Source organism: Aotus nancymaae, unplaced genomic scaffold (genome assembly GCF_030222135.1).
Source record: "Aotus nancymaae isolate 86718 unplaced genomic scaffold, 86718_ANA_hifiasm-v0.15.2.pri h1tg000002l, whole genome shotgun sequence".
In the NCBI taxonomy this organism is placed as follows: Eukaryota; Metazoa; Chordata; class Mammalia; order Primates; family Aotidae; genus Aotus; species Aotus nancymaae.
In genome coordinates, this window is record NW_026988413.1 from 17,079,250 (window position 1) to 17,106,028 (window position 26,779).

At 45.2% G+C, this 26,779-nt stretch overlaps 1 protein-coding gene across 3 annotated transcripts in view; it reads left to right on the forward strand.

Annotated features, from left to right (window-relative positions):
- Positions 1-3,943: 3,943 nt before the first annotated feature.
- The window catches only part of SLC37A3 (solute carrier family 37 member 3), a 58,960-nt gene continuing 36,124 nt past the window's right edge, over positions 3,944-26,779 (forward strand). For 2 of the 3 annotated variants that reach the window (XM_064372878.1, XM_064372886.1), the window contains exons 1-3: positions 3,944-4,013; positions 21,332-21,493; positions 23,360-23,468. In XM_064372878.1, coding sequence (XP_064228948.1) covers positions 21,405-21,493; positions 23,360-23,468 — 198 coding nt within the window. In that variant the 5' untranslated portion in view covers positions 3,944-4,013; positions 21,332-21,404. Of the gene's footprint in view, positions 4,014-19,998; positions 20,350-21,331; positions 21,494-23,359; positions 23,469-26,779 lie in introns of those variants that run through there. The other variant, XM_064372883.1, reaches the window with a different exon arrangement.

Consider the following 26,779-nt stretch of genomic DNA (forward strand, 5'->3'; position numbering starts at 1 on the left):
CCCAAAGTGCTGGGATTACAGGTGTGAACCACTGGGCCTGGCTATTTTTTTTTCACTTTTTTGTAGAGCCAGGGCCTCACTCAGACTGGTCTCAGACTCCTGGGCTCAAGCAGTCCTCTCATATCAGCTTCCCAAAGGGCTGGAATAACAGGCGTGGGCCACCGTGCCAGGCCTGAAATGTATTTTTTACTGTAGGCTTGGGTCCAAATTGTTTGGGAAGCACTGAAATACAGGGCAATTTATTCACCGTCCACAAACATTACTTCTATGATGTCTTCAGGTAACCTGGAAAAATCTATCTTACCCAAAACTCCAGTTACCTATCCATTTTCAGGATACTCTCTTCTGGTGAGATAAACTCAACACTGGCAAGTACAGCAAGAAAACAACAGACCCTGCCAAACACTACTGCAGGCTGAGAGCCACCGGCACATGTCTGCAATGTGGAAATCCAATGTAGGTCAAGATTCACCCCAAATGTGTGACCAGGGGCAGGAAATAAAACCTGTTAGGTGTCAATGTCATGAAGTTAAGTGTCCAAATGTTGTCTTTCTTCTGGTAATGGTTACTTTTTTTTTTTTGAGATGGAGTTTTGCTCTTGTTGCCCAGGATAGAGTGCAATGGTGCAATCTGGGCTCGCTGCAACCTCCACCTCCTGGGTTCAAGTGATTCTCCTGCCTCAGCCTCCTAAGTAGCTGGGATTACAGGCACCCACCACCATGCCTGGATAATTTTTGTATCTTTAGTAGAGATGGGGTTTCACCATGTTGGCCAGGCTGGTCTTGAACTCTTACCTCAGGTGATCCACCTGCCTTGGCCTCTCAAAGTGCTGGGATTACAGGCATGAGCCACCATGTCCCCAACCTGGTTACTGTTTTTCAAAAAGTCACTTGACTCAGACCCATTGAGCACTTGGAGAACATCTACAGGTAGAAAACAAATATTACAAAAATTTTTTTTCTTTCTTTTCTTTTTCTTTTTTTTTTTTCACCTGAACATAGCAGTGAAACAAATATTTAAATATCCTGATGGTTTTGGAAGTCAAGGAGAGAGAGATCCTGCCTCTGTCTACCACCTGACCCTCTCCACCAAGGTCACTATGAATACAAAGAGCATAGCTTGGACTACCAGGAAAGAAGGCATTCATATGTATACATGTCTGTGTATATAGATACTTTTTTTTCGTTTTTAAGAAACTGAGTCTCCCTCTGTCACCCAGGCTGGAGTGCAGTGACACGATCATAGCTCATTGCAGCCTCCAAAGGTGGGGTTGAAGTAATCCTCCTGCCTCAACCTCCCTAGTAGCTGAGATTACAGGTATACACCATCATGTGGCTAAGAAGGCTTTCTAGCCCTGAGTGGTGGTGACACACGTTATATACTTGATAGTATACTGACACACATATGTACACACCCCTATGTAAATATAACACAAAATATATATTTTACTATATATATATATTTTACCATTTTCACCATTTTTAAGTGTACAATTCAATGGCATTAAATACATTGTTGTGCAGCCAACATCACCATCCATCTCCAGGACTTTTTTATCATCCCAAATGGAAACTTCATAGCCATTAAACAACAATTTCTCAATTCCTCTTCCCTCCAGCCACGGGCAACCACCATGCTACTTTCTGACTCTATGAATTTGAATTTGACTATTCTGGCTGCCTCATGTAAGTGGAATTGTACTGTACTAGTCCTTTTATGTCTGACTTATTTTATTTTATTTTTGAGACAGAATTTCGCTCTTGTTGCCCAGGCTGGAGTGCAATGGCGTGATCTCGGTTCACCCCAACCTCTGCCTTCCAGGTTCAAGTGATTCTCCTGCCTTAGCCTCCAGAGTAGCTGGGATTACAGACATGTGCCACCATGCCCGGCTAATTTTGTATTTTTAGTAGAGACAGGGTTTCTCCATGTTGGTCAGGGTGGTCTTGAACTCCCAGCCTCAGGTGATCTGCCTGCCTGGTCCCCACAAAGTGCTGGGATTACAGGTGTGAGCCACCGCGCCTGGCTGTCTGACTTATTTCACTTAGCATAATGTTTTTTAAGGTTCCTTTATGTTGTAGGGTGTGTCAGAATTTGCTTCCTTTTTTAGGCTGAAAAATAAACGATTCACAATGTATGTTTAAAAATAAAAGTAACATATTTGGCTCATTTATTTTTGCTCACCCTGACATCATATTTCTAGGCGTGCCCTTGGATGCCTAGAGACAAAACTACTGCTGTGTAAGGGCTAGAAACAAAACTACCATTGTATAAGGGCAAATAAAAATGAAAAATAACAGGCTTCATTCCTCTACTGAAAATGAAGGAAGAGACGTCTCAGCCTTCTCTTTTCTTTCAAAATTTCTTTCTCTGTCCTTTTCAATTGCATACAAATGTTTATAATGGTGAAATAAGCTTCTTGCCAGTATCACAACTCAGAAATGTGTCCTCAAGGTCTTGGGGGTCATCTTTTTGAAATGCAGACACAGAGTTCCTGTATCTCCCAGTTCCTACAGGAGGCTAAGAGACTGACTTCCTGGGCGTGGGCGCCTTGCTCCAATTTGCAAAACTACCTCCTGCTGTGAAGATATGTGAAGTTTAACAGGAGAAAGATATGCAAAGTTTGTTTTGCTTCTGGATAAAGCCAGCATGATGGAACTATGTTTGACAAAAGGTTTTATCAAGTTCTGTTACTTGAAAACTAGTGGTGGTTTATCTTGAGAACAGGTATGTAATGGTTGTTGTGGAGATTTTCTGGGTTAAGAGAAGTTTTCTTTCAAATTCAAACAAGTGTCTGTATTTTATTTATTTATTTATTTATGAGGTGGAGTCTTGCTCTGTTGCCAGGCTGCAGTGCAATGGCACGATCTCAGCTCACTGCAACCTCCACCTCCTGGTTTCAAGCAATTCCCCTGCCTCAGCCTCCCAAGTAGCTGTGACTACAGGCGTGGGCCACCACGCCCAGATAGTTTTTTGTATTTTTAGTAGAGACGGGGTTTCACCATGTGGGTCAGGACGGTCTCAATCTCCCGACTTCGTGATCCACCCGCCTCGGCCTCCCAAAGTGCTGGGATTACAGGCATGAACCACCCGCGCCGGGCTATTTATTTTTTAAAGAAACGACAGCGGGGGAGGGGGGCGCTCAGTATCTTGCCCAGGCTGGTCTCAAACTCTTGGCCTCAAATGATGCTCCTACCTCGGCCTCCCAAAGTGTTAGGATTACAGGTGTGAGCCACTTGTGCCGGATTTTTTTTTTTTTTTGAGACGGAGTTTCGCTCTTGTTACCCAGGCTGGAGTGCAATGGCGCGATTTTAGCTCACTGCAACCTCCGCCTCCTGGGTTCAAGCAATTCTCCTGCTTCAGCCTCCTGAGTAGCTGGGATTACAGGCGCGCACCACCATGCCCAGCTGATTTTTTGTATTTTTAGTAGAGACGGGGTTTCACCATGTTGACCAGGATGGTCTCGATCTCTTGACCTCGTGATCCACCCGCCTCGGCCTCCCAAAGTGAAATACTGGGTTCAAGTGAGCCCCTCTTCTCGACTTCCTAAAGTGTTAGATTACAGGCGTGAGCCCACTGTGACCGGCCTGCATTTAATTAACTTAGACACCTAAAGTTACGGCAGGTCAGTAGCACACTTAGTTGGGTGTGTTACTTTTTATAAAAAGAAAGACCGAATACAGCTCTTTTGAGAAAAAAAAAGTATGCACCAGTTCTCCCCATATCATTTCTTCTCTCTGCCTCCGGTCTTTTGCAGCTAACAGTCCTGGCCGGGTCCTTAGCAGCTGGCTTCACTGGGGCCTGCGCCCTACCGCCCTCTTCCGCGCAAGCAGGTGAGGCCGCGCCGCGGGACTATAACTCCCAGCGTGCCCCGGGACGGGAGGGTCACGTGGGCGCCCGGAAACCCTGGCTGCGGCGCCAGGGGTGAGCTGGCGGCGGGGGCGGCAGGCAGCGGAGCCCAGCGGACCAGGCGACCGGAGCCGGGGCTGGAGAGCGGCGACCACTGAGTGTCTCGGGTGCGCGAGCCGTGATGCGTGGGGCCGGAGCCCTGCTAGGGGCGGGGGCGGGTCCAATCCGAGGGGCTTCCCGGGTCTGGAGGGCGGTGTAGAGATGGAGGTGGAGGCCCCCCGCCGTGGGTGGGGTGCTCGGGCAGGATCGGCCGCTCGCGCTTTCCATCCACGCCCCGGGCCCGGGTCTGGGGTCCCGGCGGCCACGAGGGGACCGCGAGGGGGAGGATGGGGAGGAGAAGGCCCCCCGGGGGACCCCGCGGCCCGGGCGGGACCCACGCGGCGGCGGCTTTTGTGCTCCTAGCCAGCCTGCTCTCCAGCTGTGGGTCTGGGAGATTCTGATTTGACCAGAAAAGGGCTTGTCGTTCGGACCAGGAGAGAGGAGATGCTTTTCAGGTAGGTGGGGAGGCCTTTTGGGGAGGATGTATAGAGGCCAGAGAAGGAGAGTGGTCTCAGTGGAGTAACTGGCTTTGTGTTCTGGTGACTGCCATGATCTCCGTCAAGGAATTTGGTCAAATTATTCGTCATTCCCTCCTTACTCTTCTTAGGGTGTGTTCTGTTTATTCTCGGTTTTGACGGGCAGTAACGGGAATGTGTCCCCGGAGTTTTTAGTGTTTTCTTGAAATGTAAGATTGTAGGCTATCTCGTGGTAACTCTTACTGAAAGTTCATAGGGAGGAGTGGTTCCTGGAGTGAGCAAAAGCGTTCAATTGTTATCTTTTTGTCCACCACTTTATTTCTACCTTTACACAAGTTTATATACACGTGTTTATAACTTATATAAAATAATAGTTGTTGAAGGGAATGTCTTCAGTGCTTTAGTGCTGCAATGATTTTTCAATTTGTTGGATGTTGCTTGTATACCAAGCTCTATACTAAGAACTCCAAATAAATTATCTCATTTAATCAATACATGAGGAAATTGAGCTTCAGGTTGGGCGTGGTGTCTCCTGCCTGTAATCCCAGGACTTTGGGAGGCCGAAGCAGGGGGATCACTTGAGGTCATGCGTTCAAGAACAGCCTGACCAACATGGTGAAACCCCGACTCTACTAAAAAGAAAAAAAAAAGAATTAGCCGGTTGTGGTGGTACACGCCTCAGATCCCAGCTACTCGGGATGCTGAGGCAGAAGAATCACTTGAACCCGGGAAGTGGAGGTTGTAGGGAGCCGAGATCACGATCACGCCACTGCATTCCAGCCTGGGCAGCAGGGCTAGACTCTGTCTTAAAAAAAAAAAAAAAGAAAGAAAGAAATTGAGATTTAGAGAAGTTACTTAAGTGGAGGGTCTTGGATTTCATACCTGGCTTGCCTCTTGAGAGACACCATTCTTCTGTTAGTTTTTGATTTCCAGTCTCTGCCTAAGAAGGTGACCCGGAAACAATGCTTTTATAAAAGTTACGTCAGCAGTGTGTTGCTGCTTTCTAGCTGTCAGGATCAACTGTCTTGTTGATTGTTTAAGGTTCTGATTTGTCTCTGCTCATCAGTGGTAATGATATGTCACTGCAGTGACCATTAACTTGATTATAAATCCTTTGTGTGGAAGAGGGAAAGATCTTTATCTTGAAAATTAGTTGTCTTTGGAACATGTCCAAAAACAGGGAAGAAGAATGTGGTTTGGAAACCCTGGAATGAGAGATTTTTATAGGTAAATGCCAGGTATTTTATGTCTGTGGTAGTGAGACAATTTAAGAAGAGAGAAAAATTACAGGAAGATTTGAGTTATGAATAAAAAGGATTTATGTGGTACAAGTAAATGGCTTCATATAAGATAATGTGGGATAAAAAAGATGCTTGTGGCTGGGTGCGGTGGCTCACGCCCATAATCCCTGGGCTTTGGGAGGTTGAGGCAGGAGGATCTATCTCTTGAGGCCAGGAATTCAAGACCAGACTGGGTAACATAGCAAGACCCTGTCTCTACAAAAGCTAAGAAAATTAGCCAGGTGTGATGGTGCCCACCTGGAGTCCAGCAACTCTGGAGGTTGAGGCAGGAGGATTGCCTAAGCCTAGGTAGTCTGCAGAGGCTGCAGTGAGCTATGATCATGCCACCGCAATCTAGCCCGGGTAACAGAGTGAGACCCTATGTCTGAAAAAAAACAAACAGATACTTGTATGAGTGTGAGCATTGAGATGCTAAACTGCAACAGTATGCAGTACTGTAAAAATGGTGAACTCAACTATCCATTTAATAATTTCCCACATTCTTCTTTACATTTTGAATACACGTAATTTTTTTAAATTGCATTTTAGGTTTTGGGGTACATGTGAAGAACATGCAAGATTGTTGCATAGGTACACACATGGCAACGTGATTTGCTACCTTCCTCCCTTTCACCTGTATCTGGCATTTCTCGCCATGCTATCTCTCCCCAACTCCCCACTGTAAGGCTGGTTGCCTCGCCGGGAGCTCGGACGCACATCCCCCCGCCCCTTTTTTTCCTGAAAGCTTGGACATGCTCGGGTTGTTCCCTTTTCCCCTTCTTGCACAGCCTGGCTTTCCCTTAAAGAACCCAGTATGCAAGCGGGGTTTTGTGATTCTAGTCAATAGCAGCTAAGTCTTTCTAGCCAATAGCAGCCGAGTTTTTCTAGCCAATAGCAGCCGAGTAATTCTAACCAATAGGAGCCAAGTCCTGTATGCAAACAAAGGCTTGTAACCTTACCCAATAGTAGTCCTGCTCTCCCACAACCAATCGAGCTCCTTCACTCCCTATAAAACCCCACGGCTGAGAGGAGTCTGTGCTACTTCTCTGGCCCCTCCTGTCGGACCGCAGAACCTTGCCCGGGAGCCTGAATAAATTCCTTCATATTGGATCTTCTTGTGTTGGCCTCAGTTTCTTCCTTTTAAACTCGGCAAGAACCCAAGAACAAACCTTACACCCACCTCCCGCTGTCCCTCCCCTATTTGCCCCCTGGGAATATCTAAAAGGGGCCGGCTTTGCCGAGGCAGTTCTAACTACACCCATATAAACAGGACTGCAGGGAAGTTCACACGGCAGCTGGGCGGAGCCCACAGCAGCTCAGCAAAGCCTCTGCAGGCAGACAGTGACTAGGCTGCCTCCTTGCTGGGCAGGGCAGCCCTGATAAAAAGGCAGCAGCACAACGGAAACTCATAAATAAAGCCCTAACTACCCAGGAGAGAGCACCTGGGAAAAAAAAAAGCGTTTATGAGTTCTGCTGTAGCAGACTTAAACGTACCTGCCCAGCAGCTCTAAATGAACAATGGAGATCACAGCTCAGCACTTGAGCTCCTTTAAAGGACAGACTGTCTCCTCAAGCAGCTCCCTGACCCCTGTATATCCAAAGAGTCACCTCATAAAGGAGAGCTCAGACTGACATTTGGCGGGTATCCTTCTGGGACAAAGATAGCAGAAGAAACTGGCAGCAACCCTTACTGTTCTGCAGCCGCTGCAGGTGATCCCCAGGCAATCAGGGCCTAAACTAAGAAACAGAATGAAATAACTTCATCATCAACAAACGACGTCCACTCAGAGACCCAATCTGAAAGTCAACAACTTCAAAGACGACAGGTGGATAAATCCACAAAGATGGGAAGAAACCAGCGCAAAAAGAATGAAAGCACCCGAAACCAGAACGCCTCTCCTCCTACAAGGGATCACAACTCCTCACCAGCAAGGGAACAAGGCTGGATGGAGAATGAGTGTGATGAATTGACAGAATCAGGCTTTAGAAGGTGGGTAATAAGAAACTTCTGTGAGCTAAAAGAACATGTTCTAACCCAATGCAAAGAAACTAAGAACTTTGAAAAAAGATTTGATGAAATGCTAATGAGAATAGACAACTTAGAGAAGAATATAAGTGAATTGATGGAGCTGAAAAACACAACACGAGAACTTCGTGAAGCATACACAAGTTTCAACAGCCGAATTGACCAAGCAGAAGAAAGGATATCAGAGGTCAAAGATCAACTCAATGAAATACAACAAGCAGGCAAGATTAGAGAAAAAAGGGTAAAAAGGAATGAACAAAGTCTTCAAGAAATATGGGACTATGTGAAAAGACCTAATCTACGTTTGATAGGTGTACCTGAATGTGACGGAGAGAATGAATCCAAGCTGGAAAATACTTTTCAGGATATCATGCAGGAAAACTTCCCCAACCTAGCAAGGCAGGCCAATATTCAAGTCCAGGAAATACAGAGAACACCACAAACATATTCCTCAAGAAGAGCAACCCCAAGGCACGTAATCGTCAGATTCACCAGGGTTGAAATGAAGGAGAAAATGCTAAGGGCAGCCAGAGAGAAAGGTCGGGTTACCCACAAAGGGAAGCCCATCAGACTCACAGCAGATCTCTCTCTCAGCAGAAACCCTACAAGCCAGAATAGAGTGGGGGCCAATATTCAACATCCTTAAAGAAAAGAACTTTCAACCCAGAATTTCATATCCAGCCAAACTAAGCTACACATAATCTTTTAACTGTGCACATATAAAAACTGAAGTCTGAGAGGTGAGTAATTGCCCATTTAATGCCCCTCTCCTTTGAGTGTGTAAGAAAACCACTCTTAACCAGTAAGATGTTTCTTTTTCCCCATCCTGGATGTATACCTCTGAGTTTAAGATGTGCTAGTTCTTTTATTTTTATATTTATTTATTTATTTATTTGAATCAGAGTCTCACTCTTGCCCAGGTTGGAGTACAGTGGAGGGATCTAGGCTCACTGCAACCTCTGTCTCCCAGGTTCAAGCAATTCTCCTGTCTCAGCCTCCCAAGCAGCTGGGACTACAGGCACCCACCACCCCGCCTGACTAATTTTTGTATTTTTAGTAGAGACAGGGTTTTGCCATATTCGCTAGGCTGGTCTCAAACTCCTGACCTCAAATGATCCACCTACTTCAGCCTCCCAAAGTGCCAAAGTGCTGGGATTGCAGGCATGAGCCGCCGTGCTCGGCCTATTTTAATTTTTTTGTAGCTCTTTTTTAATATATGAGGGTGTGATAGTTCTAACTACTGTGTTTTACCCAGCTTGGAATATTTTCTTTTTTTTTTTTTTTTGAGACAGAGTCTCGCTGTATTGCCAGGCTGGCGTGCAGTGGCATGATCTCGGCTCACTGTAACCTCCACTTCCCGGGTTCAAGTGATTCTCCAGCCCCAGCCTCCCAATTAGCTGGTACTGCAGGCGTGAGCCACCACACACAGCTAATTTTTGTATTTTTAGTAGAGACAGGGTTTCACCATGTTGGCCAGGATGGTCTCGATCTCTTGACCTCATGATCCACCCGCCTCGACCTCCCAAAGTGCTAGGATTACAGGCATGAGCCATTGTGCCCAGCTGGAATATTTTCTATTTTAACCTTTCCTCTTAAATGATATAATATAGGATCTAGAATCAGGTCTGAGTTTGAATGTGCACTCCATTTCTTGTATTTTTTTTTTCTTTTTCTTTCTTAAAAATTTTTTTTTTTTTAAATTTTATAAAGACGGGGTTTCACCATGTTGGTCAGGCTGGTCTTGAACTCCTGACCTCAGGTGATCCGCCTGCTTTGGCCTCCAAAGTGCTTGGATTACAAGCATGAGCCACCGCGCCTGGCGTGTGCACTCCATCTCTTAAGAGAGATTGCTTTTTTAAAAAATGTTTTGAGACAGGGTCTTGCTGTGTCACCCAGGCTGGAGTGCAGTGGTGCAGTAATGGCTCACTGCTGCCTTAGTCTCCTGGGCTCAAGTGATCCTCCCACTTCAGCCTCCCAAACAGATGGGGCCACAGGTGTGCACCACTATGACTGGGTAATTTTTGTATTTTTTATAGAGATGGGCTCTCCCTATGTTACACATGGTTGGTCTTAAACTCCTGAGCTCAAGTGATCCTCCCACCTCTGCCTCCCAAAGTGCTGGGATTATAGGCTTGAGCTACTGTACCAGACCTAGAGATTTCTTTCTTTTTGTTTTTTTTATTTTTGAGATGGAGTCTCACCCTCATCGCGCAGGCTGGAGTGCAGTGGTGTGATCTCAGCTCACTGCAACCTCCGCTTCCCGGGTTCAAACAGTTCTCCTGCCTGAGCCTCCTGAGTAGCTGGGATTATAGGCATGCGCCACCATGCCTGGCTAATTTTTATATATATATTTTTTAATTAAAAAAAACTTTTTTTTAGTTTTTATATTTTTAGTAGAGACGGGGTTTCACCTTGTTAGCCAGGGTAGTCTTGAACTCCTGACCTCAGATGATCCACCTGCCTTGGCCTCCCGAAGTGCTAGGATTACAGGCGTGAGCCACCATGCCCAGTGAGATTACTTTCCTTTTTTCTTCTGAGACGGAGTCTCACTCTGTTGGCTTGGGGTGTGATCTTGGCTCACTGCAATCTCCGTCCCCTGGGATTCAAGTGATTTTCCTGCGTCAGCCTCCGAGTAGCTGGGATTATAGGCGCCTGCCAACATACCCAGCTAATTTTTGTATTTGTAGTAGAGACAGGGTTTTACCATCTTGGCTGAGCTGGTCTTGAGCTCCTGACCTCTTGATTACCCACCTCGGCCTCCCAGAGTGCTGGGATTGCAGGCGTCAGCCACCACACCTGGCCAATTACTTTCTAATATCTGTTTTCTCATCTGTAAAATATTGAGAGAACTAAATGCAGTAATGTATGGTAAGTACCTAGCATGGTGTCTGGCACTTTGTAAGCATTCAGTGTTCTTCCATCAGTCAACCAATTTATTCATTCAAAATAACCTTTTTTTTTTTTTTTTTTTTTTTTTTTAAATAGAGTATCGCACTGTCGCCCAGGCTGTAGTGCAGTGGTGCAATCTTGGCTCACTACAGTCTTCGCCTGCTGGGTTCAAGCAATTCTCCTGCCTCAGCCTCCCGAGCAGCTGGGACTACAGGTGTGCACCACCATGCCCAGCTAACCTTTTTGTATTTTTAGTAGAGATGGGGTTTCACCATATTGGCTAGCAGGTCTTGATCTCCTTACCTCGTGATCCACCCGCCTTGGCCTCCCAAAGTGCTGGGATTACAGGCATGAGCCACCGTTCCCGGCCACTTTTTTTGTTTTGATATGGGGTCTCACTCTGTTGCCCAGACTGGAGTGTAGTGGCACAATCTTGGCTAACTTCAGTGTCCACCTATGGGGTTCAAGGGATCCTCCCACCTCCACCTCCCGAGTAGCTGGAACTACAGGTATGCACCATCATGCCCTCCTAATTTTTGTATTTTTTGTAGAGACAGGGTTTCACCATATTGCTCAGGTTGGTCTCAAACTCCTGGGCTCAAGCCATCTGTCTGCCTTGCCTCCCAAAGTGTTGAGATTACAAGTGTGAGCCATCCCGCCTGGCCCAAAAAATCTTTATTGATCATTCTCAATGCTCTGCTGGGTCCTGTGGATGTAGGTATGGGACTCAGGACAGAGAGAGCCACTGCTTTTATGGAGCTTACAGAGGATCAGTAGACATGGAAACAATGGATCTAGATAATTGAGAGAAATGCTCGGAAGGAAAGAAATAGTGAAAGGAATGAGAGAGGTAGTAACCAGGGAAGATCGTTTTAGATAGTATGGTCAGGGCAGGTCACTCTAGGGGGTGATATTTCATTGACTAGCCAAGAAAAGGAAGGAGCAAGCCATTTGCCGAGAACCAGGACAAAAGCACTTCTCTTGTGGAGCAGCAAACACAAAGCCCAAAGCAGGAGGAGTCTTGACGGGTTCAAGGACAGGAAGGGATTTGGTGTGGGGAGACAGCAGTGAGCCTGAGGAGTGCTAGTGGCGAGGGTGGGAGGTAGGTGGGCAGAGTAGAAAGGAGACAGGCTAGAGCCTCACCAGGCAGCCTGGCAAAGGATTGGGAACCACCCAGCTGCCCGGGGGGGACGGATTCGTTCATGTCAGGGAGGACTGCACACGTGTTCAGAAAGGTGCAGCAGCTCTGCAGGTGCTGATATGGATGGACCTCCAACCTCTGATAAGTGAAGAAAATGCACAACAGGTAGTGTATCCTGTGTGCTCACATGTGTGATCATGGGGGCTCTGCCTGGCACGTGTGCAGAGGTACCGATAGTGCCCCTGAAGGGAAGATGTGAAAGAAACTGGTTAGGAGATTAGGGTGGACTAAGGACACAGGAGGGAGTTGTATCCTTTGAGTTTTTTGTTGTTGTTGTGATGGAGTTTCACTCTGTCGCCCAGGCTGGAATGCAGTGGTGTGATCTCAGCTCACTGCAACCTCCAATTCCTGGGTTCATGTGATTCTCCTGCCTCAGCCTTCTTAGTAGCTGGGATTATAGGCACGTGCCACCGTGTTTGGCTAAGTTTTGTATTTTAGTAGAGATGGGGTTTCACTATGTTGGCAAGGCTGATCTCAAACTCCTGACCTCAGGTAATCCACCCACCTCGGCCTCCCAAAGTGCTGGGATTACAGGCATGAGCCGCTGCACCCGGCCGTATCCTTTGAGTTTTATACCTTAGGCATATAATACTAGTTGGAAAGTAATGAAATAAAGCAAAACCCAACCTCTCCAGTTTAGTTATTGGCTCAGGCAGCCTCCTCCTCCATCCGTAGCCTCCTGTTACCAACCCATTTGTCAGCCCTGCCCCTCGCCAGCCCTAAGCATCTATTTACCTGCAGAGGTTAGACAGGCTTTGAAGGCTGTAGCAAATAATCTTATTTTTGTCTGAGTCTTGGGAAGCCAGGAAAGGGTTTTAAGCAGAAACTGTCAAGGTAGGCAGGTGGGAGATGCTGCTGGTGGTTTATCTTAGGGTGGTGGCAGTGAGGATGGAGAGAAGAGGGTGGTGGTGAAGAGGGCCAGAACTGAGAGGCTGGGGAGTGAGCTTATCAATATGGATGTTGGGATTTGGGATATATTTTGGAGGTGAAAAGGACTGGATTTAGTAATGGATTGGATGCAGACGTTAAAGGAAAAGAAGTAAAGGATACCTCGTAGTTACCTTGGTCGACTGTAAGGAATGGCAGTGCCTTAGCTGAGGTGGGAATACCAAGGGATGTCGCAGGTGATTAGCGACTATCTGGGCTGGGCTGGAGGAGGTTAGTCGCTTTCACATGGACACCTTTCAGTCCCACTGGAGTGTAGCTCCAGCCAGAGAGCTTCAGTTGTCTTAGCGCTTAGATGCTGTCCGCTCAGTGTTCCAAGTTGGGAAAAAGAAAGGGAGGGAGAGGGTTCTCCGTAAGGAGAGTTTCCCGTACAGGTCACCAAAATGTTGCAGGTGATCAGTGACTATCAGGGCTGGTGGTACAGCAGTCAAGAAGAATTTACCAAGACAGTTTTAGGTATAGAAAGGCAGATTTATTAGAGAAGGCATGAGAGTGTGTTTGCAAGGAAGCAGCAGGCAGGTCAGCAAGAGAGGAGCTGACTGCAAGGAGATAAAGGCTTGCTGGAGATTTTATGGGATGGTGCTGTGTGCTGAAGAGGGCTTTGTGCAGTACAGATAACACCAAGGTTGCGGTGAGCTAACTTGCATTTTTCTATCAGTTGAGTGTCTGGTGATTACTGGGTGCAGGAAGATTATGAGTTACTTGTGCAGGAGGGGTGTGTGTCCTGGACCACGAAGAAAGGCAGACTTAGAACTTCTCTGCTTACTCTTTGCTTTCCATTGCTCCCACTAGCCTGACTCTTTTTCTCTAATTAGAACTCTACAGGGGAGGGATAGATTTGGAGGGAGAAATGAAGAGTTCTGTTTTATTTTATTTGAAACGGAGTCTCACTCTGTTGCCCAGACTGGAGTGCAGTGGCCTGATGTCGGCTCACTGCAACCTCCGCCTCCCCGGTTCAAGTGATTCTTCTGCCTCAGCCTCCTGAGTAGCTGGGATTATAAGGTGCCTGCCACCATGACCGGCTACTTTTTGTATTTTTAGTAGAGATGGAGTTTCACCGTGTTGGCCAGGCTGGTCTCGATCTCCTGATCTGGCCTCCTGAAGTGCTGGGATTATAGGCATGAACCACCATGCCCAGCCTAAGAGTTCTGTTTTAGATCCATGGAGGGATATTAAGTGATCATTTGGATCCTGGAGGATCTAAGTTAGAGTCATGAATCTGGGAATTTTTTTTTTTTTTTTTTAAATAAAGACGGGGTTTCACCATGTTGGTCAGGCTGGTCTCGAAGTCCTGACTTCGTGATCCACCTGCCTTGGCCTCCCAAAGTTTTGGGATTACAGGCATGAGCTGTGCTTAGCGAATCTGGGAATTGTTGACTTAAAGGCATGATACTGGAGGACGGAGGAGAGAAAGATGTTGGAAGTTTAAAAAGAGAAGTGTGAAATTGCTGTCTCAGATTGAGAAAGCAAAATTACTGGGAAGTAGTAATTGCTTGCTGGGCAGTGTTGCATACCCTTTTGTGGTTTGTGGTTTGAATCTAAAAAGTGAAATCAGCCTGCTTGTGTGATTTTTCTGTGGCAAAACTCAGCGGCTTGGGTGCAGGAAAGGAGGTGGACAGAGACAAGGAAGGGTACTATAGATTCTAAGTTGCCAAGGAAGAAAATGAGGACAAGAGGGAGATGGATAAGGGAAAAGTGTGGTTACTGAACCGGGAGCCTTGTCGAGGTCAAATGACTGTTGAGGTGTGGTGCATTCAGGTACTTATCTGCAAGGACAGGAAGGAGAAGATTTGAAAAGCTTTCAGCCTTGTGTGCATTTTTATTGGGGGATGGAGGAAAAGGGTGGTGGTGAAGAGAACCGAAACTGAGAAACTAAATCCCCTGTCTGAGGGGATGGAGGCTGGGTGACGGTGGTACAGGATTGCTGGGGAGATCAGTCCCTGACTTCTATAGGGAACAGCAGGCTGTAAAGCCCCAGGGTGTGAGCTTCAAAGAAACCTGGGTCTTGCCAGGAAGACAAAGATCTGGAAATGGCCTCAGGGAAACAAAAAGAACGGGACCCCTTGTGTCCTTGAGGCCTGTAGGTTGTGGGAGGAAAGGTTGCTGGTCTTGAGAGGTCTTAGGGGAAGTGAAGGTATCAGTGGAGTGCCAGGAGTCTTAGAAGGATATGGTGCTGCTGACCACGTAGCTAGGTTTCCAGAGAGTAAAGATACGGGGTTTGCTAACCATGTATCTCTGTTTCCTGAGAGCATGGTCAAAAGGGCTGGGGATCGGGTGTGTGGGAAGACTGGGCAGATGAGATGAATGGGGCAGAGTGGGTGTGTGGTGGCTTCATGTATGTCATCTCCTTTCCTGCTAACCACTCCCCTGCCCACTCTGCAGTAGACTTTCTCTCTTTACAGAGTTTCTGATATAATAAGTTGGTTTTTCTTTTTCTTTTTTTTTGGAGGCAGGATCTTCCTCTGTCACCTAGGCAGGAGTACAGTGGCATCATCATAGCTGACTGCAGCCTTGAAGGCCTGGCCTCACGTAATCCTCCTGCCTCAGCCTCCCTAGTAGCTAGGACTACAGTGCATGCCACCACATCTGGTGAATTTTTAAATTTTTTGTAGAGTCGGGGTGTGTTGCCCAGGCTGATCTTGAACTCCTGGCCTCAAGTGATCCTCTTGCCTTGGCCTTTGAAGTACAGCTTTGTATTTGGGTTGCAAAGGACTCTAAATACCACTATAGAAAGTGAAATTAGAAATAATAGTTGGGGGAAATTTTGTATCCCAAAGCATTGTAGAAGGCAACATTGTTGCCAGGTGAGGTGGCTCAGGCCTGTAATCCCAGCACTTTGGGAGGTCGAGGTGGGCAGATCACAAGATCAGAAAATTGAGAGCATCCTGGCCAACGTGGTAAAACCCCGTCTCTACTAAAAAAATACAAAAAAATTAGCTGGGCATGGTGGCGCACTCCTGTAATCCCAGCTACTCGGGAGGCTGAGGCAGGAGAATTGCCTGAACTCAGGAGGTGGAGGTTGCGGTGAGCTGAGATCGTGCCATTGCACTCCAGCCTGGGTAACAAGAGTGAAACTCCGTCTCAAAAAAAAAAATCAATGTACTCTATTTTGAAAATCGCTAAAAGAGTAGATGTTAAGTTTTCTCACAACAAAAAATAAGTTGGTGAGGTAATGCATATATTAACTAGCTTGATTGAGCCATTCCAGAATGTGCACATATTTTAAAACGTACGTGATAAATATATGCAATTTTATTAGTCAATTAAAAATACTGTAATGTTAAAATTCTTGTTGCTGTCAACTGTCATTTGATAATTGTGTATTAAGTATTCATTGATAGCGCGTCTCCAGTCATACCTCTGTAACACCCTGAACATGGCCAGTCTTGTCGGACTTTGGAAGCTAAGTATGGTGGGGCCTGGTTAGTGCTTGGGTGGGACACTGCCTAGGAATACTGGTTGTTGTAGGATTTAAAAAAAAAGATCACTCATTGAGAAAATACTAAATGACAAGCTGCAATGAATTCAGAAACACTGAATGAAATTTGGTTTTGAAATTGGGTTTTATTAATTATAACAGCATTTACATATACTTGAAAAATGTTACACATTTGTTCGGTGTGTATTTAGAGTGGTAAAGAGAGCATTCTCCAGAAAGTAGGATGTGCTTGATGGACTCAGACTTGACAAAAACTCCTGTACACCCCAGGGTCCCTGAGCTCATGGATGGTTGGAAATCACTTATGTGATAGATATAGGATACATGTGCAAGGTATTATTATTATTATTGTAATTGCATAGGACCAGATGTTATAGCATTTCTCTTAAATACCATTATGCCCACAGTAGGTGAAGGTGTAAGACTGTTTTTTGGGAGCCGCGGTGGCTCCGGCCAGATGTCCTGGCGTTTGAGGAGGCGAGGCTATGAGTTCAATGCCAAGCAGGGCAATATGAGAACCTCTCATTCATTGAAAAAAAAAAAAAAAAAAGACTGTTTTCCTTGGTCAGGTGGCTCACGCCTGAAGCCCCAGGACTTTGGAAGGCTGAGGTGGACAGGTTGTTTGAGGCCAGGAATTCAAGACCAGCCTGGACAACATGCCAAAACCCTGACTCTACAAAAAAAATACAAAAAATTAGCTGGATGTGGTGGTGTGTGCGCCTGTGTTCCCAAAGGATTGCTTGAGCCTGAGAGATCAAGGCTGCAGTGAGCTGAGGTTGTGCCACTGTGCTCCAGTCTGGTTGACATAGTGAAACCCTGTCCTAAAAAATAAATAAATAAGGCTGGGCATGGTGGCTCATGCCTGTGATCCCAGCACTTTGGGAGGCCAAGGTGGGCGGATCATCTGAGGTCAGGAGTTCGAGACCAGCCTGACCAACATGGTGAAACCCCATCTCTACTAAAAATACAAAAATTAGCTGGGCATGGTGGTGGGCACCTATAATCCCCACTACTAGGGAGGCTGAGGCGGGAGAATCTCCTGAACCCGGGAGATTACAGTGAGCTGAGATTGTGCTATTGCATTCCAGCCTGGGCGACAGAGCCAAACTCTGTCTCAGGGAAAAAAAAAAAAGTCACTTTTCCAATGTACTTATTAAGGCTTTTCTCCTCAATCATTGTAGCTTAGGAAAAGATGGTCTATTTAGAAACTAAATCCAAATGTTTGGATTTATTTTGGTAGTTATTTAAAGCTATTGATATAACCATACAGCCCTAGATTATGTAACTCTATTGCCAATGTGCTGTAATCTCAATCTATTGGAGCATTTATTTTTAGAATTATGATTTTACGTGATACAGTTTTGCATTTCATATTCCACGCCCTTTCCTGGAGTACATACTACAGTGTTTTGAGGTGTGAAGGTGTCCAGTTCAAAGAGCTACGATTCATAGAGAATGATTAAAGCTTTGAGTTTTTCCACTTGGGTTTCATGTTTAATTTTTAAGATAGAAGTAAATTTAGTCATAACACTAGTAGCTCTTGTTTTTGTAACTTCCTGGAATTAGAGACAGAAAGTTTATTTACATTTTATGAGTGGAATTTTATAGTCTTACTCTGCACATAATTTTATTGACATTTTCCAAGAAGAATGACTTTAAAATGAAATTAGTAAAATTCTACTGATTTGGAATTGATCCTTGGCAGATCAGTGGCTAAAATCATTATCTGAATACATCAAATACATTGTTACTTTTAGCCTTACAACTCTCAAGTGAGATAAGCCATTTTATGGATGACCACTTGTGGGTTACAGAGCATGACTGGTCTAAGGGCTAACAGCTAGGAAGGAAAACAACTGTAATGTGTACATAGTTGTAAACACCTCAACTTTGTTTCTTTTGTCTACAAGTTGCAAGAATGGCCTTTCTGCTGGGTCTCTTAGACTTTAAGGTTTGGGTGTATCTATTGAGCTGTGGCTAGTGAAAGTAAGTAGTGTAACAGTTCCAGTGAACATAGATCTGAGAGCTAAGCCCTGTGGCTCTCTCTATAGTATTGGGAGCTCTTGAATGCGTTCCCTACCTTGACTACTGTTGTATATTTATCCTACAAGCCATTTTGTGGATTTTTTTCCCTGTATATGCGGATAAATTACGTTACATTTTTTGGTGCTGGGAGGCAGGCAAGGTCTTACTCTGTTGTATAGACTGGAGTGCAGTGATATGATCATAGCTCACTGCCCCTTTGAACCCCTGGGCTCGAGCGATCCTCCTGCCTCAGCCTCCTGAGTATCTGGACCACAGATGTGAACTACCACGCTTGGCTATTTTTTATTTTTAGTTTTTGTAGAGGTGGGATCTCATTCTACAGCACAGGCTGTTCTCAAACTCTTAGGCTGAAGTGATTCTCCTGCCTTGGCCTCCCAAAGTACGGGGATTACAGGCATGAGCCACCATACCCGGCCTAACTTACAGTACTTTTCTAACGCTGTGGGTGTTTGCCTTCCATTATAAAAATTACATAAATGTTTGTTGTAGGCTTTTTAAGAAAGTATTTAGAAGAAAATCAAAATTATCCATCATTTCACTACCCAGAGAGAACTGATAGATTCTCTATTTATTTGTATACATTATATAAACACAGTTGAGTTGATTAGATTTATAACCAGCTCCCACTTCTTTGCACCTGACATTTTCTCATGTCATTACAAAGTCTTTTACTTCATGGCAAATGATTATAAATGATTTAGCCATTTGGACATGCCATAATTTATTTAATTCCTCTATTATCGTATATTTAGATTGGTTCTGGAGACTCCTAACTGGAGTCATTAAGTTTAGCTGCTTACTTTATGCTTAATTGTTCTTGGATGTCAGAGCATGGGTGCTGCTTTTAGAGACTACACTCAAATGAAAAGGCACTGGGGCTGGGCACGGTGGCTCATGCCTGTAATCCCAGCACTTTTGGAGGCCAAGGTGGGCAGATATCTTTGAGCTCAGGAGTTCGAGACCGGCCTGGGCAACGTGACGAAACCATGTTTCTACAAAAATACAATAATTAGTGAGGCATGGTGGCTCATGCTTGTAGTCCCAGCTACTCAGGAGGCAGAGGCTGGAGAATCGCTTGAGCCCGGGAAGCGGAGGTTGCAGTGAGTCAAGATCGTGCCTCTGCACTCTAGCCTGGGCGACAGGTGAGACCCTGTCTCAGAAAGAAAAAATTTAAAGAGCTACCGGAAGTAGTGGAAGGAGATGCCAAGCAGTGGCCTAACCTCTTTCTCTGTTCCTTTGACTGACACAAACTTTTTCATTTTGGGGGGATACTCAGGGGGCAGATAGGGGTTAGGCAACTTGCCCAGAGTCTTGGAGTGGGACCTCACCTCAAGGCGATAGAAGATCATTTAGAACATTGTATTTAATCATTTTGTTTTGTTTTGTTTAGAGTCAGGGGGTCTCACTTTGTTGCCCAGGGTCGATTGCAGTGGCATGATCATAGCTCACTGTAACCTCGAACTCCTGGACTCAAGGGATCCTCCTGCCTCAGCATCTCCAGTAGTTGGAGGACTACAGGTGTGAGCCATTGTGCCCAGCTCCTTCTTTCTTTTAGTATTAAAAATATCCTCGAGCTCACATGAGCTATAAGGAAATTAAATAAAAAAAAGAAAAAATCCTTGAGCACTTTTGCTTGTAGGTCTAAATACGTCTTGCATTTTTTAAAGGAATAGATCCCTGGAAATTCATTTTTTTAAGTGAAAGCAAGTTTATTCAAAAGTAAAGGAATAAAAGGGTGGCTACTCCATAGGTAGAGCAGCCCAGAAATTGAATTTTTGTGTCAAATGCTCTTGATGAACATGGCTGGATTGTCCTCCTGTAATATTATACTCATTTTTACTTCTTTCAGTAGCATATGGGAGTTCAGGAACCATTATACTCTAAGCTGCATTGAGCACAATCTTTTTTAACTATGTAAACGTTTTCTTGCCTTAATTACATTTCTTTTTCTTTTTTTTTTGAGACAGAGTCTCACTCTGTTGCCAGGCTCGATACAGAGGGATGATCTTGGCTCACTGCAACCTCTGTCTCCTGGGTTCAAGCAATTCTCGTGCCTCAGCCTTCTGAGTAGCTGGGATTACAGGCGTGCACCACCATACCCAGCGAGTTTTTTAATTTTTTAGTAGAGATGGGGTTTCACCATGTTGGTCAGGATGGTCTCGATCTCTTGACCTCATGATCTGCCCGCTTAGGCCTTCCAAAGTGCTGGGATTACAGGCGTGAGCCACTGTGCCCAACCATTTATTTTATTTTATTTGAGACGGAGTCTTGCCCTGTTATCCAGGTTGGAGTGCAGTGGTGTGATCTCGGCTCAACTGCAACCTCTGCCTCCTGGATTCAAGAGATTCTTCTGCCTTAGCCTCCTGAGTAGCTGGGATTACAGGCTTCTACCACCAGGCCCGGCTAATTTTAAAAATATTTTTGGTATAGGCGAGGTTTCACCATGTTAGCCAGGCTGGTCTCGAACACCTGACCTCAAGCCATCTGCCCTCCTTGGCTTCCCAAACTGCTGGGATTAGAGGCGTGAGCCACTGTGCCTGTCCAATTACATTTCTAATATTACTAGTAGGATTGAACTTTTATTTCTTAAGTTTAAGAAATTTTAAAAATTTTATTTCTTAAGTTTAAGACATTTCATTTCTTCTGAGTTGTCTGTTTATTTCCTTTGCTCATTTTTTCTATAAGAGTGAGTGATTTTCAGCTGGGCGTGGCGGCTCACACCTGTAATCTCAGCTCTTTGGGAGGCTGAGGTGGGCGTATCACCTGAGGTCAGGAGTTCAAGACCAGCCTGACAAATATGGTGAAACCCCGTCTTAAAAAAAAAAAAAAAAAAGAGTGAGTGATTTTCTTACCAGTTTTTATGAGCTCTTTCTATTAAGATATAATCTGTTCTCCAAGATTTTTTTTTTTTAAAGACTACCTAATCGCTTTAACATAATTATTAATCCAATTTTCTGGTATCAACTAGGTCATGAGATTTTTCTCACAAGGCCTGATTATATGGTGACTATAAATCTAAATAATTCAGTTTTTGGATAATCTGCCTATGTTTAATAATGTCCATAACGTGTTTCATCTTTCCAGAAAGAAGAAATGATGTAAATCACTCACTCTCCAAACTTTAAGGTCAAAGGTGAGAAGGGAGGTCAGGAAGAACATGGCCTGGCCAAATGTTTTTCAGCGAGGATCTCTGCTGTCCCGGTTCAGCCATCATCACGTCGTAGTGTTCCTGCTCACCTTCTTCAGGTAAGCACATTACTAAAGCTAAAGCTGCTCTCCCGATTGTGTTTTTTCTTTTTCTTTTGAGGGAGATAACTGCATGGCAAGTGTCAAATGCATTGATGGGCATACAGTTGTGGTGAAATAGATTAGTTTTTCCTTCTATTTTTGTCTTGATAGCTCTAACACAGTAGTTCTTGAGGGCTATTTTGCCCTCCCGAGGACATTTGGCAGTGTCTGAGACAGTTTTGGTTGTCACAATCGGGGAGGGGAGACCAGGGATGCTACTAAGCATCCTCCCATGTACAGGACAGATCTCCACAACAAAGAGCATTTTGGCTCCAAATATCAATAGTGTGGAGGGAGAAACCCTGATCTGTTTTTTTTTTTCTTTGTATTACTTTTGTACTTTTTTTAAAAAAAAATAAACATGTCTCACTTCTTTTTATCACCCTGTTTGGAGAGAAGTCCCGTGCCTCCTAGAGCAGTAAAGATGATAGAGGCAATCGTAAGGAACCTGTCTTAGTAGCGCTTGTGTGACTTGTCAGTGTGACTGAAGAAATCATCCATGCTTGTGATTTGGCGGCCCTAAGCGGTTCTGTTAGTAACATAGCATACATCAGGCCATTGGGTGTTGGGGCATGCTGCAAGTGACCCTGTCACTCAACATTTTAGATATTTCTGCTGAGAAGATTTTGTTTGTTATTAATCTTTATGAAAGGCACCAGAAATATTTATTTATTTATTTATTTATTTATTTATTTGAGATGGGATCTCACCCTGTCACCCAGGTTGGAGTGCAGTGGTGTGCTCATGGTTCACTGTAGCCTCAAACTCCCGGGATCAAATGATCTACCTGCCTCAGCCTGTTGAGTAGCTGGGACCAGAAGCATGAGCCACCATGCCTGGCTTTTTAAAAATTATTATTATTTGTAGAGATGAGGTCTTCTTATGTTGTCCAGGCTGGTCTCGAACTCCTGGGCTCAAGCAGTCCTCCCGCCTCAGCCTCCCAAAGTGCTGGGGTTACAGGTGTGAGCTACCATGCTTGGTTCATCCTTTTTTTTTTAAAGAGAAGAATTCTTGGTCAGGCATGGTGGCTCATGCTTGTAATCCCAGCACTTTGGGAGGCTGAGGTGGGGGCGTCACCTGAGGGTAGGAGTTTGAGAACAGCCTGGCCAACTTGGTGAAACCTGCCTCTACTGAAAATGCACAAATCAGCCACATGTGGTGGCACATGCCTGTAATCCCAGCTACTTGGGAGGCTGAGGCAGGAGAACTGGCTTGAACTCAGGAGGTGGAAGTTGCAGTGAGCTGACATCTCGCCACTGCACTCCAGCCTGGGCGACAGAGCAAGACTCTGTCTCAAAAGAAAAAAAAAAAAAAGAAGAAGAATTCTAAAATTGAATAAACACCCTGTTTGGTGGCTCATGCCTGTAATCCCAGCTATTTGGGAGGCCAAGGAGGATCTCTTGAGCCCAGGAGTTTGAGACCATCCTGGGCAACATAGCAAGATTCTGTGTCTATAAAACATACAGAAATTGTCGTAGTCCTAGCCTAGTAGCTAAGATTACAGGCACACTGGGTATGATAGAGTGCACCTGTAATCCCAGCTACCCAGGCTGGGGTGGGAGGCTTGCTTGAGCCCTGGAGGTCTAGGCTAGTGAGCTGTGATTATAACTGCACTCCAGCTTGAGTGACAGAGCAGGATCCTGTCTCAACAAGTAAAAATAAATAAAATTGAGAGAGTCTCTCTGAATCTATTTTGGTTCAGGGGGCTGCCCCCAAAATAAAATAAAATAAAATAGAATAAAATAAAAGAAATGGACTTAGACATGTGATTTTATTGAATGCTGTTTCTTTTTGCTGTTCATTCATCTGTATTCTATTTTGTAGTTATTCGTTGCTCCATGCTTCACGAAAAACATTTAGCAATGTCAAAGTCAGTATCTCCGAGCAGTGGACCCCAAGTGCTTTTAACACGTCAGTTGAGCTGCCTGTGGAGGTAAGAAGAACAGAGTGCTGGGATGGATTGAAGAAGACCGTACCCACCCTAGATTCTTCTTAAGTTCTTTTTTGCATCTTTTACTTGCCTAAGACTCTGAAATAGCTCACTGTTTCCTATCACGTAAGAGCCAGACTATTTTACTAATTTCAAAGCCTGGTCCAACTCAGGCCCATTTTACTTCTGCAGCTGGCTTATTTCTAACTGTTTTAAAATCACACCTTCTGATAAGGCTGTTTTTACATTAGCTTTAATTAGTGCTGTGTTCCTTTCTGTCTTTGAGATTTTGTACATTATCCGTTTTTTTGTTTGTGAGACGGAGTTTCGCTCTTGTTGCCCAGGCTGGAGTGCAATGGTGCGATCTCGGCTCACTGCAACCTCCGCCTCCTGGGTTCAAGCGGTTCTCCTGCCTCAGCCTCCTGAGTAGCTGGGATCACAGGCATGTGCCACAATGCCTGGCTAATATTTGTAATTTTTTTTTTTTTTTTGAGACGGAGTCTCGCTCTGTCACCAGGCTGGAGTGCAGTGGTGCGATCTCGGCTCACTGCTCCTTCTGCCTCTCAGGTTTAAGCAATTCTCCTGCCTCAGCCTCCCGTGTAGCTGGGACTACAGGTGTGCGCCACCATGCCCAGCTAATTTTTGTAAGTTTTAGTAGAGACAAGGTTTCACCATGTTGGCCAGGATGGTCTCGATCTCTTGACCTCGTGATCCACCCACCTTGGCCTCTCAAAGTGCTGGGATTACAGGCATGAGCCACCGCGTCTGGCCTAATATTTGTATTTTTAATAGAGATGGGGTTTCCCTATGTTGGTCAGTCTAGTCTCAAGCTCCTGAACTCAAGTGATCCGCCCACCCCAGCCTCCCAGAGTACTGGGATTACAGGCGTGAGCCACTGTGCCTGGCCTTGCACATTATCTTTTATGTGCCCTTTTGTCCTTTTCCACCTGTCTAAAGTTTGCCTTTCTCTTTGTGTCAAGATAAAATGCCACTTTTTTTTTGAAACAGGGTCTCTCTCTGTCACCCAGGCTGGAGTGCAGTGGCACGATCTCTCAGAAAGCACCTCTGCAACCTCTACCTCCACCTCAGCCCCCTGAGTAGCTGGGACTACAGGTGCACACCACCATGCTTGGCTAATCTTTTTTTTTTTTTTCTTGTAGAGGTGGGGTTTCACCGTGTTGCCCAGGCTGGTCTTGAACCCCTGAGCTCAAGCAATCCACCCACCTTGACCTCCCAAAGTGCTGGGATTATAACATGAGCCATCATGCCTGGCTAAAATGCTATGTTTTCAATCAAGATTTTTCCCAACTTCTAATTTTTCCCTTCACTAAACTCTTGTACTCTTTGTATTGCATATTGTAATGTCTTGGTATTTTATTTATTTATTTTTTAGACGGAGTTTTTATCTTGTTACCCAGGCAGGAGTGCAATGCAACCTCCGCCTCCTGGGTTCAGGCAATTCTCCTGCCTCAGCCTCCTGAGTAGCTGGGACTACAGGCACGCGCCACCATGCCCAGCTAATTTTTTGTGTTTTTAGTAGAGATGGGGTTTCACCATGTTGACCAGGATGGTCTTGATCTCTTGACCTCGTGATCCACCCGCCTCGGCCTCCCAAAGTGCTAGGATTACAGGCGTGAGCCACCGCGCCCGGCATGTCTTGGTATTTCTTTTTTTTTAATTTTAATTTTTTTGTAGAGACAGGGTTTGCCGGGTTGCTCAGGCTGGTCTTGAGCTCCTGGGCTTAAGCAGTCTTCCTGCCTTGGCCTCCTAAAGTGTTAGGATTACAGGTGTGAGCCACTGCGCCCAGCCTGTTACATTTGTTTGTATCTTGCTTTCATGCCTTAAAGTCAGGGCTTATGTATCCCGGTTCCTTATTTTCATTATGGACCAAGCAGCTTCTTTGATGACTGACACAGAGATGCCATCTTTAACAGTCCCGTTTCTTAGCACACATATCCATTTCACTCAAGCTTGACCACATTTCTCAAGTTCTACTTCTGTGGCATTAATAGATATCCTTTTAATAGTCTTAGCATGTTTAATGCTTTTTTTTGAGATGGAGTCTCGCTCTGTCTCTCAGGCTGGAGTGCAATGGTGTACTCTTGGTTCACTGCAACCTCCGCCTCCCGAGTTCAAGCAATTCTCCTGCCTCAGCCTCCCGAGTAGCTGGGACTACAGGCACTCGCCACCACGCCCAGCTAAGTGTTGTATTTTTAGTAGAGATGGGGTTTCACCATGTTGGCCAGGATGGTCTTGATCTCTTGACTTAGTGATCCACCCTATTTGGCCTCTCAAAGTGCTGGGACCAGAATAATAAATCTTAAAGATGGGAGTGGCCTTAGAGCAGTTATGCACCCTAACCTCCCAGGATGGAACCTTTCTTTATTATTCTTGAAAGATAACCATCCAGCTTCTGCTTCAGTAGTTCTAGGCAGAAGAAACTCGCTGTTGTGTGAGGTGGATGCTTAAATTTTTATTCAACTCTGAAGAAAATTCCCCCCTGTCTCCCTAAGTTTCTGTTGAGGCAAAACATTCCTGGCTTCTTCAGCTGTAGTTTAGTTACACTGCACACCAAATGAGGAATTTCAGGTGCATCCTGAACAGTATATAGAAAAATAGGATTTGATTTAGGCACTAGATTTCCAGTTTTACTGCCTAAGGCTGCCTTTATTTTTAAGTTAACTGGATTGGGGTTTCCCAAGACCATCCCCAGTTTGGTGATTAACTAGGAGGGCTCAACATAGAGTACGTGTGGCTGTGATTTATTCCAGTGAGAGGATGCAAGGTAAACTCAGCAAAGGGAAGAGGCTGGCATGGTGTGAAGTCGGGAGGAGGCCAGGCCAAACTTCCCAGAGGCCTCTCTTGTTAATTTTTTTTTTTTTTTTTGAGATGGAGTTTCGCTCTTGTTACCCAGGCTGGAGTGCAATGGCGCGATCTCGGCTCACCGCAACCTCCGCCTCCTGGGTTCAGGCAATTCTCCTGCCTCAGCCTCCTGAGTAGCTGGGATTACAGGTACGCGCCACCATGCCCAGCTAATTTTTTTTTTTGTATTAGTAGAGACGGGGTTTCACCGTGTTGACCAGGATGGTCTCGATCTTTTGACCTTGTGATCCACCTGCCTCAGCCTCCCAAAGTGCTGGGATTACAGGCTTGAGCCACCGTGCCCAGCCTCTCATTAATTTTTAATTAAAAAAATTTTTGTTCTGTCTTTTTTTTTACATTATATTTTAAGAGATGGAGCTGTTGCTATGTTGCCCAGGCCGTACTTGAACTCCTGGGCTCAAATCATCCTCTTGCCTCAGCCTCCTGAGTAG